Here is a 12,879-nt window from a genome sequence, read left to right as displayed (position 1 = left end):
ATGCGCTTATCTGAAGAGCAGTCAACATCAATAGAGAATCGTGACATGTCTACTTTTGCAGCTTGGGTTCTTGAAGTTGGAAACGGCCACGTTCCGATGAATTCTATAGGTATTCACACAGAAACAGATTGAATAATTATCCCTGATGATATGGTCAAAGATGACGATAATTCTGGCGTAATACGATTAATTTCAGAGATTTATATTGACTTCCCATACAAGTTGCACGAAGACAGCTACCTCGAACAACGAGCGATATTAGCTCCAAGGAATGATGATGTCGATCACATCAACTTACAGATGTTGGACATGTTACCTGGTGAAACAAAAACATATTTTAGTGCCGACTCGGCTACTACTGATAGAACCGAACCCTGGGGTATGCAATTCGTACCAACACCTGGATATTTACATTCTCTAAACTTCACTGTGTAAGCCCAAGGGTCTACTCTCCTATCTTGTTTTGATGATTCTAAACATAATTGATTGTGTTATTGAATACTAATCAATTTGCCTTAAAGTGCTGTGTTTAAGATAGGATTGATTACTGAAGAAACCAACACACTATATGGTCATGCTTGAAGACGTACCAACACAAGAGTCAAAGGAGCTAAGTGGAGCTCACATCATCTCTCAAGCAAGCAAACAAAAGATGGAAGATCAATTCAAGACCAAGACTAAAGAGAAGTTGAAGGTTACAGAGGTATCATTGTACATCCTTTCTCTTTAGATTTCCAAGACAAGGCAAAGTGTTTTTAAAAGAGTTTTTCAAACACACTTAAGAACTTAAAATAGATTAGTGAATGGTTATGTGGTGGACCAACATGTTGGGACCCTCATAAATATTCCAAAATTATCATAGGGTTTGAGTTCCAAAAGCCAAAAATCAAACAAGCAATAAAAACACAAAATCTGCTGATTTTTAGGCTTCTCGGAACTCCGAGATTTTTCTCGGAACTCCGAGAAATGGTCCAGTAGAAAAATTCCATCTTCTGGCCGTTCTCTCGGAACTCCGAGAATATTTCTCGAAGCTCCGAGAATGGTTCTCGGAGCTCCGAGAACCTCGCGACAGACCAAAATATAGCCGTTGGGATTTGAATTAATTTGTGGTTTTTTATATCAACACCCCCAAACGGTCATATTTTGTAAAATGCTATATATACAACATCAAGAGGATTATTTTCCTCTCTCTTGAACAATTGAAAAACTTCCTTAAGCATTCAAGAGAACTTGCAACCCATTTGAGCTTTGGATTTTATTTTTCTCCCCAAACTTGCCTTGCACTTGCAAATCTATTGAGTTGGGATTTAGAGCTTTCAGTTGCAACCACTATTGAAGAGCAATCAAGGGACTACAAAGAGCATCAAGCTTTCAAGAAGCCAAGCTATTTCTCTTCTATTCTTGTAAAGGTGGCTAGGGCATCCTATTATAATACCCTAGAGAGCAATCGCTTAGAACTCGACGAAGAAGGAGAGTCGGTGTAAAGGTGTAAGGGCATCCTTATTTAATATCCCTTGGAAGTGTAATCGCCTCGGAGCCGGGCATCGTGGAGGTCTCGCATAGTGGAAAACCTTAAGGACGATCTTAAGAAGAGTGGAGTAGGGCGTTGCCCGAACCACTATATATCGGTGTGTTCTTTCCTCTTCTTGCACTTTCATTCTTGTCATTTGGTTTGGTATTTCATTTGTTTCTAATCTTACTTGATCTAACCAAAAATCTAATCTAGAGAAGAAAATTTAAATTAGGGTCACTAATTAAATTTGCAAAAGGCCTAATTTAGTGTTAAAATCTATTCACCCCCCTCTTGTTTATTTCAATTGGTATCAAAGCCCCGTCTCTAATTTTTAAAACCCTAACCGGTCTAGAGTAAAGATTCTAAAATGGCAAATCATCCTCAACACCATGAAGGTTACTCAAACACTAGGCCACCCTACTTTGATGGAACAAACTATGGATTTTGGAAAACCAAAATGAAAATCTTTTTAACCCAAGATTACCAAATGTGGAGAGCAATTAATAATGAATATATATTACCCACTAGAAATCTAAATGATTGGACCGAAGCTGAACAACAAGCCTCAAACTACAACGCTAAAGCCATGAATTCCCTAATTTGTGCTTTGTCTACCGGAGAATTCAATAGAGTGTCAAATTTGAATTCGGCTAAGGAAATTTGGGACACCTTAGAAGTCACCCATGAGGGAACCAACCAAGTCAAAGAATCTAAAATGAATCACTTATTTAGGCAATATGAACTCTTTCAAATGACACCCGATGAAACTATTGCCGACATGTACACTAGATTCACGAACCTTGTAAATGGATTAAGGGGACTGAAAGCAATTTTCAAATAGAGATTTAGTGACCAAAATCCTTAGATCCCTACCTTTGTCATGGGAATCCAAAACCTCCGCAATCACCGAAGCCAAGGACATGAATACATTGAACCTAGATGAACTAATAGGGTCCTTGATAACCCATGAAATAATTTTCAAAACAAAAGCACCCGAAATTGAGACTAAAATTTAAAAAGGAAAAGGAGGTGCTTTTGCTTGTAATGTATGTGACAATGAAGATGCAAAGGAAGACATGGAAGATGAAGTTGCCCTCCTAACAAGAAGGATCAAATTCTTGCAAAGGAACATGGGAGGCATGAAAAATAGAATGACCAATCCTCCATTCAAGAAGAAAGAAGAGCTCGGTGATGGATCGTCTCAACCCCGATGCTATGGATGCAAGAAGCTTGGACACATTCACCCGGATTGTCCACTCAAGAATGAGCCTTCTTCAAACAACTGTTTCAAGAGAAGAGAAGGCAAGAAAGGAATGACCGCCACATGGGATGAGGAAATTGAAAGTGAAGGCGAACAAAATGCTGGAGAAGATTGCTTGATTGCAAGAAACGTTTGCTTCATGGCCTCAACAAACGACAATCAAGAGGCAAATACTTTAAATAATGTCATTGTTTTAAAAGAAGTTCTAGATTCCTTGCAAAATGCACATGATGAACTTAAGATTGAATTTGATAAAAATGCATCACTTGAAAATTCTCTCTCTAACATGACAAAAGAATTTGGTTGGTTAAAGAAAGACCATGAATTTTTAGAGGATGAAAATGAAAAATACAAAGTTGAAATTCATGATTTAAATGCTTCTATCAAAATCTTAAATAAAAATCGTCAAGAACTTTCTATTGAAAACAACAAGCTAAAGCATGAAAATAGTAAACTATCTTTTGAATATGATGAACTAAAGAAACTATTTGAAAATTTTGAACATAGTTCATTGAAATTGGATAGGCTTGTTAACATTCAAAGAATGCCACATGATAAAAGTGGACTTGGACACAAATGGAATACTACAATATCCAACTATAAAAACAAACTTGTAAAGGCTTCTTCTAGTAGTACCAAAACTTGCTTTTATTGTGGTTTAGAAGGTCATTATAAAGTTGCTTGCATGCATGCTAAACAAGATAAAATCAAATTGAACTCTAAAGTGAAAATAAATGAACATAGCAAGATTATGAAGATTTGGGTACCGAAAGGATCTCACTTGCCTATTCATATGTAGGTATGCCTTAAAAGCCATAACAAGAAGAATACATGGTCCCTTGATAGTGGATGCTCTAGACATATGACCGGAGACCTCACTCAATTTGCATCCCTATCACTCAAGGATGGTGGATATGTTACCTTTGGAGATGAGAAGAAAGGAAAAGTCAAAGGAGAAGGCACCATAGGTAACTCTACCTCTCCCATACATGATGTGCTTTATGTTGATGGCTTATCCCATAATCTTATTAGTATTAGTCAATTATGTGATAATGGTTTTAAAGTAGTCTTCAACCCCGACAAATGCATTGTTAAAAATAAGATAGATGGAGAAGTGAAATTCATAGGTTCTAGAGACAATAACATTTACACTATTGGACTAGATGATCTTAGACTCCAAAATGTGACTTGTCTTAATGCCATTAGTGAAGATTCTTGGTTGTGGCATAGGAGGTTGGGTCATGCCGGAATGGATCTCATTTCGACCCTCTCCTCAAAAGAAATTGTTAGAGGATTGCCTAAGTTCAAATACACCAAAGATCACATTTGTAGAACTTGTCAATTAGGAAAACAATTAAAAAGCTCATTTGCCCCTAAAAATATGATTTCAACCACCTACCCTTGCAACTACTTCATATTGACCTTTTTCGACCAATGAAGACAAGTAGCTTAGGTGGAAAAAGGTAAGTGTTTGTCATCGTGGATGACTACTCACGATTTACATGGGTCATATTTTTAGCACATAAAAATGAAACCTATGAAAATTTTCTTAAATTGTGTAATCAAATACAAAATGAAAAAGGTATTGCCATATCTTACATTAGAAGTGACCATGGAACGGAATTTGAAAATGTACATTTTGACACTTACTGTAATGAACATGGCATCAAACACAATTTTTCGGCACCTAGGACACCTCAACAAAATGGGGTTGTAGAAAGAGAGAACCGAACCCTCCAAGAAATGGCTAGAACTATGTTGCATGAAAATGATCTCCCTAGATACTTTTGGGCAGAGGCGGTTAGCACCGCTTACTATATCATAAATAGGGTATATATAAGGTCAATTTCTAAGAAAAACACCTTATGAGCTTTGGAAAAACTTGAAACCAAATATAAGCTATTTTAGAGTGTTTGGTTATAAATGCTTCATCTTGAATATTAAAGATAATTTACACAAATTTGATAAGAAGTCGGATGATGGCATATTCTTAGGGTATTCTTCACATAGCAAGGCATATAGAGTATTTAATAGAAGAACTCTAGTTGTAGAAGAATCCATGCATGTGACATTTGATGAGAGAGAGCCAACACCTCAAGAAATGCCACATGATGAGGATGAACCTATTGAACATCTATTACCTAAGACAAATGTTCCTTCCCATGCATCTACAAGTAATACATTGCCTAATGAGGAAGTAGAAAATGAAGATGATGACTCATTGCCTAGGGATAGGAGAATATTGGTAGATCATCCTGAATCCCAAATCTTAGGTGATGCCACATCGCCGGTAAGAACTAGATCATACTATCGTAGTGTGAGCAATAACTTGGCGTTCCTATCCGAATTAGATCCTAAGTCCATCAAGAAAGCCGAAAATGATGAATATTGGTTGATGGCTATGCAAGAAGAGTTAAGTCAATTCGAAAGGAACAAGGTGTGGAGGCTAGTACCTAGACCCAGTGATCATCCAGTCATTGGCACGAGATGGGTGTATAGAAATAAATTGGATGAAAATTGAATTATCACTAGAAATAAAGCTAGGCTTGTAGCCCAAGGATACATTCAGGAGGAAAGAATAGACTATGATGAGACATTTGCTCCTGTTGCCCATATGGAAGCTATTAGGATACTCTTGGCATATGCATCTCATAAAGGATTTAAATTATATCAAATTGATGTCAAAAGTGCCTTCCTAAATGGCTATATCCAAGAGGAAGTATATGTTGAGCAACCTCCAGGTTTTGAGGACTACAAACATCCAAATCATGTCTCCAGGCTTGATAAAGCTTTATATGGATTAAAGCAAGCTCCTAAAGCTTGGTATGAGAGGCTTTGCACTTTTCTGGTGGAAAAAGGATTTGAGATGGGAAAGGTGGATAAAACTTTATTTATCAAAAGAGAAAATCAAGATATCCTCCTTGTACAAATCTATGTAGATGACACCATCTGTGGCTCAACTAATCAAAAAATGTGTGATGAATTTGCAACTCTAATGAAAAATGAATTTGAAATGAGCATGATGGGTGAGTTAACCTACTTCTTAGGACTCCAAATTAAACAATACCAAAATTGGATATTTATAAATCAAGAAAAGTATACAAAGGAGTTACTAAAGAAGTATGGCATGGATAGCAGTAAGACATCAAGAATTCTCATGAGTACAACTGCTAAGCTAGAAAATGATGAATTTGGCAAATATATAGATCAAAAGATGTATAGGGGTATGATAGGTAACTTACTCTATTTGACAGCCAGCAGACCAGACATTATGTTTACTGTCTGTCTCTGTGCTCGATTTCAATCGGATCCAAAAGAGTCTCACCTATCGGCAGTCAAGAAGATCTTCAAGTACTTAAGAGGAACCCAAAGTCTGGGACTATGGTATGAAAGATCATCTGCCCTCACTCTCATTGGATATTCAGATGCAGACTTTGCTGGATGTAGAGTGGATAGGAAAAGCACTAGTGAGACTTGTCAATTCTTGGAAAAATTACTTGTTTCATGGTTTAGCAAGAAACAAAATTCAGTAGCTCTGTCCACAACAGAAGCAGAATATGTGGCAGCTGGAGCTTGCTGTGCACAAGTCCTATGGATTAAAAGCACATTGATGGACTATGCAATTAAAATGGAAAATATTCTCATCCAATATGACAATACTAGTGCTATAAGCTTGACAAATAACCCCATACAACACTCCAACTGTTAATGTGAAGACTAGTGTGCCCACTTTATCCGCCTTGCAGCTTGTCAAGGGAGTCAAGAAGGGCGAAGAAACCTTTGTGGCTGCGCTAGTTGGGGATGAAGAAAATGGGCCCTCTCATCTACCGATCTATTTGCGCAAAAGCCCTTTGTTATTGAGATTAGGCACCACTTCATTAGAGATCACTCACAAAAATGGGATATTTGCTTAAAATATATCAATACTGAGGATCAATTGGCGGATATCTTTACAAAACCCCTTAGTGATGATAGAATATGTTATATCCGAAGTGCCTTAAACATTTGGAGTGCATATCAAGTCAAAGAAATTGCCAAATAAATACTTTGTGCCTTTCACCAGCTTATCTATATAGTATTTATATATATCATCTTTGTTTGGTAGTATCTGCATGAATGAGATGTCAAATATGAATCTTAAAAATCACTCAGTTGGTACTCTTAGCCTTCTTAGTTTTCTAAGTTGGAGAAGTACCTTCACTTTAATTAAAAATACCTAACAATTTGACATTTGTCAACATCTCGATCATGAACAGGTATATGTGCATTACTTGGCTAAATATTTTTATACCATAAGCATTAATTTAGGGGGAGTACCTAACTTAATCTTCATTTACTCCTAAATTACTGTACATTTTAGTTCATCCTTTCTGTCGATGACAAAAGGGGGAGAAGTTTGAAATTGATTATCTATTCAATTGACTATATGCACCATATGCTTTTAATTGTTATAATTTATCTATGTGCATATATTGAGGGGGAGTTCCAGCATTCACTTGCCTACTATGTCACTCCACACACACCTCATATTCAATTTTGTTTGTCATCATAAAAAAGGGGGAGTTTGTAAGCCCAAGGGTCTACTCTCCTATCTTGTTTTGATGATTCTAAACATAATTGATTGTGTTATTGAATACTAATCAATTTGCCTTAAAGTGTTGTGTTTAAGATAGGATTGATTACTGAAGAAACCAACACACTATATGGTCATGCTTGAAGACGTACCAACACAAGAGTCAAATGAGCTAAGTGGAGCTCACATCATCTCTCAAGCAAGCATACAAAAGATGGAAGATCAATTGAAGACCAAGACTAAAGAGAAGTTGAAGGTTACATAGGTATCATTGTACATCCTTTCTCTTTAAATTTCCAAGACACGGCAAAGTGTTTTTAAAAGAGTTTTTCAAACACACTTAAGAACTTAAAATGGATTAGTGAATGGTTATGTGGTGGACCAACATGTTGAGACCCTCATAAACATTCCAAAATTATCATAGGGTTTGAGTTCCAAAAGCCAAAAATCAAACAAGCAATAAAAACACAAAATCTGCTGATTTTTAGGCTTCTCGGAGCTCCGAGCTCGGAACTCCGAGAAATGGTCCAGTAGCTTCTGGCCATTTTCTCGGAACTCCGAGAAATGTACCAGTAGCTTCTGGCCATTTTCTCGGAACTCCGAGAAATGGTCCAATAGAAAAATTCCATCTTCTGGTCGTTCTCTCGGAACTCCGAGAATTTCTCGGAGCTCCGAGAATTTCTCGGAGCTCCGAGAAGGGTTCTCGGAACTCTGAGAACCTCGCGATAGACCAAAATATAGCCGTTGGGATTTGAATTAATTTGTAGTTTTTTATATCAACACCCCCAAACGGTCATATTTTGTAAAATGCTATATATACAACATCAAGAGGATTATTTTCCTCTCTCTTGAACAATTGAAAAACTTCCTTAAGCATTCAAGAAAACTTGCAACCCATTTGAGCTTTGGATTTTGTTTTTCTCCCCAAACTTGTCTTGCACTTGCAAATCTATTGAGTTGGGATTTAGAGCTTTCACTTGCAACCACTATTGAAGAGCAATCAAGGGACTACAAAGAGCATCAAGCTTTCAAGAAGAAGCCAAGCTATTTCTCTTCTATTCTTGTAAAGGTGGCTAGGGCATCCTATTGTAATACCCTAGAGAGCAATCGCTTAGAACTCGGCGAAGAAGGAGAGTCGATGTAAAGGTGTAAGGGCATCCTTATTTAATATCCCTTGGAAGTGTAATCGCCTCGGAGCCGGGCATCGTGGAGGTCTCGCATAGTGGAAAACCTTAAGGCGATCTTAAGAAGAGTGGAGTAGGGCTTTGCCCGAACCACTATATCGGTGTGTTCTTTCCTCTTCTTGCACTTTCATTCTTGTCATTTGGTTTGGTATTTCATTTGTTTCTAATCTTACTTGATCTAACCAAAAATCTAATCTAGAGAAGAAAATTCAAATTAGGGTCACTAATTAAATTTGCAAACGGCCTAATTTAGTGTTAAAATCAATTCACCCCTCCTCTTGTTTATTTCACCATGGAATAGCGAGCCATTGCTTGCAACTAAAGGTTGGTGTCCCTATCATACTTCTCCGGAATATAAATCCATCTGTAGGATTATGCAATGGAACCAGCTGATTGTTCTAGGATTAGAGAGGCGTACAATTCGAGCAAGTATTATCACAAGAACTAATAAGGGTGAAATAAATTGCATCCCACGAATTATAATGTCCCCATCTACCAATAAATGGCCGTTTATATTAAACAAGAGACAGTTCCCCTTGAAGCTTGCCTTTGCTATGACTATAAATAAGAGCCAAGGCCAAACATTATCAAAAGTTGGTATTTTTTTGCCTAAGCCTGTTTTTACTCATGGACAACTTTACGTTGCTCTTTCACGCGCTACTTCTCGGGCACGTGTTAAGATCCTATTATCTAAAAAAGAACATACAAGAAATATTGTTTTCAAAGAATTGTTTCAAGCACTCTGATCAATAGAAAATGTAAGTATTTTTTTTTTACTTCCTTGCTATTATATTCTTTCATATGCATTCAGAAATTTTGTACATACAACAACTACGATGTTGCAAGATGCATATCCCATTTACGTACATCCACCCAGGATTACCTTTTTTAAATATCAAATGCCGAGTGAAGCAAATACTTGCTATTCACGACTACAACGACCCCAAAGTACTGGTCGAATTTGTACCATCATACTAGCAGATCAAATGGTATGTTGAACCTTCCTGACAATAGTTGCATGTTCTAAACTACATAGGTATAAATTTTAAAATTAATTAACATTGACTTACCTATTTTTTTGAAACTATAATTACTTTGGTTCCTTACCAGAAAGAGGAAATCCAGTGGACGCTGTTCAATGATGACATTGATAGATATAGAGGCCTCCTGGAAGAAGATGTCTTTTATGAAATCAGATGTGTGTCCGCAAGAGAGGTAAATCCATCGTTCAAGATTGCAGATCATCGATTTGAATTGCGCTCCACTAGATTTACAGCCGTAGTTCCATTTGATGGGGAGGCAATGGCGGTCGGTTACAATTTCATCTTACTGAAGGATGCATCTGAGATGTCACAGTACTCAACAAGGTTACTAGGTATAGTTCTCAAATATTGTTAATATTAGGTCTTTAAAAACAAAACAAAAACAACTGCATTTATCATTACATGGTGTTTTTCTAATATAACTCTTTCTTGATCTGTTGACATAAAGATGTTCTTGGAATCTTGCTATACATTAGCAATTCACATCTTGTGAAAACAAGAAACAACAGATTCATTTTGAAAAAGGACTTACTGTTGATTGACGAAAGGTACTACGTGTATATATATTTTTCCGCTCTCTTTCCCTTAATTCAATGACATTCTTATCAATATTTACTTTCATTTGCTTAAATTTTCCAACTTCCAGCAACCATCCTCTTGTCCTAACTCTATGGGGGGACAAAATTGAGTTAGTATCATAGGAAATAGGCGAAGGCTCTATATTCCGTCCACCGTTGCACACTATTATCATGGCTAAGGCAATTCGAATTGCTGACTACCAAGGTACATATCAAATTCATGAGTCATTACTATATGTTACTCTCTTTATGATTTACTAACCTTCTTACCTATTGCATATTATAGGCCGTTCATTATCAAGTACGGTATATACTTGAATTGCAATCAATCCAATGCGTGTTGGTGGAGAAGAAGTGTCTAATTGGTATTCAACATTGAGAGGTTTCCTTACTAAGTGATTTTACCTCACCTTCTATATATTGAAACAAATAAATTACTTTCTTTTCAGGTTAACTTCACATAGAGATGATAATTCATTCATAAGAAGAATTCTATCCTCTTCTGCACCGGCAACTGTTGCATCTGCTTTACCAGTAGCAAGAACAATTTCTATAGCAGAACTAGACGAGCAACACAAATTGTAGACCAAAACCATCTACAGCCCTGCTAAATTCTTTATTTATTTCCATCTTCACATACTGATGTTTATAGAGTTCTCTAATTGAAACAATTCCATTGAATTGTAGGCGGGCTTCTATAGAATTACTGCTGCACTATTGTACATACATGCAGATCAACTGTTCTGCTATGCTGCATGTATGTCATGCTTCAAAAAAGTTCCAAGAATAGCTGGTACGATCAAATGCAACGTTTGCGGCTTTGAGAGCGATACATCTACTCTAAGGTATAGGCATTACCAACATCAATTAGATAAGTAGTTTCAACAACATCTGTTAGTAACTCTTTCTAACTGATTGAATAAATCACCCAGATATCTCATAAAGATAAAGGTCGCCGACGGGACTGGTGCGAAAGATTTCACTTTATTTAACGATGAAGCCCGTCATATTATAGGACTTTTGCCCGCCGACTTTAAGTCGCTAATACTTGAGGTATGTTTGAATTCAGTATTTTTAAGTATGCAATAGATTACAATAGTATAGAGTACTGATAACTTCTATTTTTACCCACTATGGAAAGGGTGCTGATATCGAACTCGTGAATCGTATATTTCAAGAGCACATTGGTCAGAATTACGTTTTCATCATCTCGGCCCAAAAGATCTAGTTTATGACAACAGATTCTTCAACCACGGCTGTGCATTCAATTATTGATGTTGATTGCACAGAAGAAAGTCATGCCCTGCTGGAATTAATTATAGGTAGTCACTAATGGAAATTAAATTATGATCTACTACGAAGATCAATGTTTACATGCACTATAGCACCAAACTTTTTAAGAAAACATTATTTCAGGTACTCCTACAGCACATGCTGGCAATGATATTTCTGCCCTAAATACACCAGATTTAGGTGCTCCCTTGCCTGCCCACCATGAAACTCCATCTACTTCAAACAAGAGAACCCGATCGGATGTATTACCTACTGAAAGTTCTTCAAAGCAAGGTAAAATCTATATGCTTACAAAACATAAATGCAATCCGAATAATATTAAATATTTTTTTTACATTGTTATAGATACATCCGAACCAAATACAAAAGATCCACACCAAATAATTAGCGGGAAACAAAAGGGAAAAGATTGTTAGTTCTCTGTAAGTTTTAAATTATCGATCTTTCCGTTGAAGAAATACTTTCATCCACATAAAATGTCCAACTTCTACAAGTACCTTACCTGCAGTTTCTCCAAGTTAAAAGGTTCCTACCACCGTCAAAAGATATCTCAAGTTTCTAATTTTTTATTTCCTTCATTTTCCTTCAACAGTAAATGTTGATGATGTTCTACCAGAAGAAGATACAATTATTACTGATGAGCAAGTACTTTTGGAAGCGTTTTTACTTACAGGAAGATGGGAGATGATACTTTAAATTACCAAAAATGAACACTTCAATACCTAAGGAAAGAAAGGAATAGTGGTGGCTTCCTAATGTACATAGTACGTAATGTACAAAGTGCTTTCATAGAAAGCTGTATGTAAAACCGTTTTCAAATAAGAATGTATGAAATGATTGTAAATATTTTCCTCTCATATCTGTAAAGGTGCCTATTATTTAGCTTTGAAATTATATTATGATAACATGATTGTCAGCTACTCTGTCCCTGGAGTTTAGTGTAGAAGTAACTGAAGTTGCCTATTACTTACCTCTGGAATTTTAATACGCTATCATCATTAGGACAGATTTTGTTCTTTGACTTTGGTTTATACATTCAGCAATATCCTCACACCAAAAGCATGCGTGACGGCATATTTACATTGTATAACCCCATGAATTTCAGCCTAACATTCCCAATGTCACCTATTTACATCCTCAAACCTTTCAGGCACTTGCAAAAAATTGAATTCTAATCACAACCCTTGAATAGCATTTCGCTGTATAACAAACAGAAATTTAGCCCTCATATTCTAACATACCATCTTCTACTACATTTTCGAAATGAGAAATAACCCAACGCATTGTATATGAAACAGAGTATGCATTTTTCTTGACCCGTGCATTGCACGGGGTATCTCCCTAGTGTGTGTGTGTATATATATATATATATATATATATATATATATATATATATATATATATATATATATATATGAGAAAACTGTTGGTGAG

At 36.4% G+C, this 12,879-nt stretch overlaps 1 protein-coding gene across 1 annotated transcript; it reads left to right on the top strand.

Moving 5' to 3' along the window:
• On the top strand, positions 1–9,277 carry LOC143885874 (uncharacterized). Its single transcript, XM_077389920.1, has 3 exons — positions 1–109; positions 197–379; positions 8,934–9,277. The coding sequence occupies exons 1-3, from the start codon at positions 1–3 to the stop codon at positions 9,275–9,277; spliced, it is 636 nt and encodes a 211-aa protein (XP_077246035.1).
• The last annotated feature ends 3,602 nt before the right edge of the window (positions 9,278–12,879 follow it).

Source organism: Tasmannia lanceolata, unplaced genomic scaffold (assembly GCF_043159265.1).
Source record: "Tasmannia lanceolata isolate RefF3 unplaced genomic scaffold, GAP_Taslan_0.1 ptg000011l, whole genome shotgun sequence".
NCBI lineage: Eukaryota > Viridiplantae > Streptophyta > Magnoliopsida > Canellales > Winteraceae > Tasmannia > Tasmannia lanceolata.
This window is presented reverse-complemented; position numbering and strand designations above follow the sequence as displayed.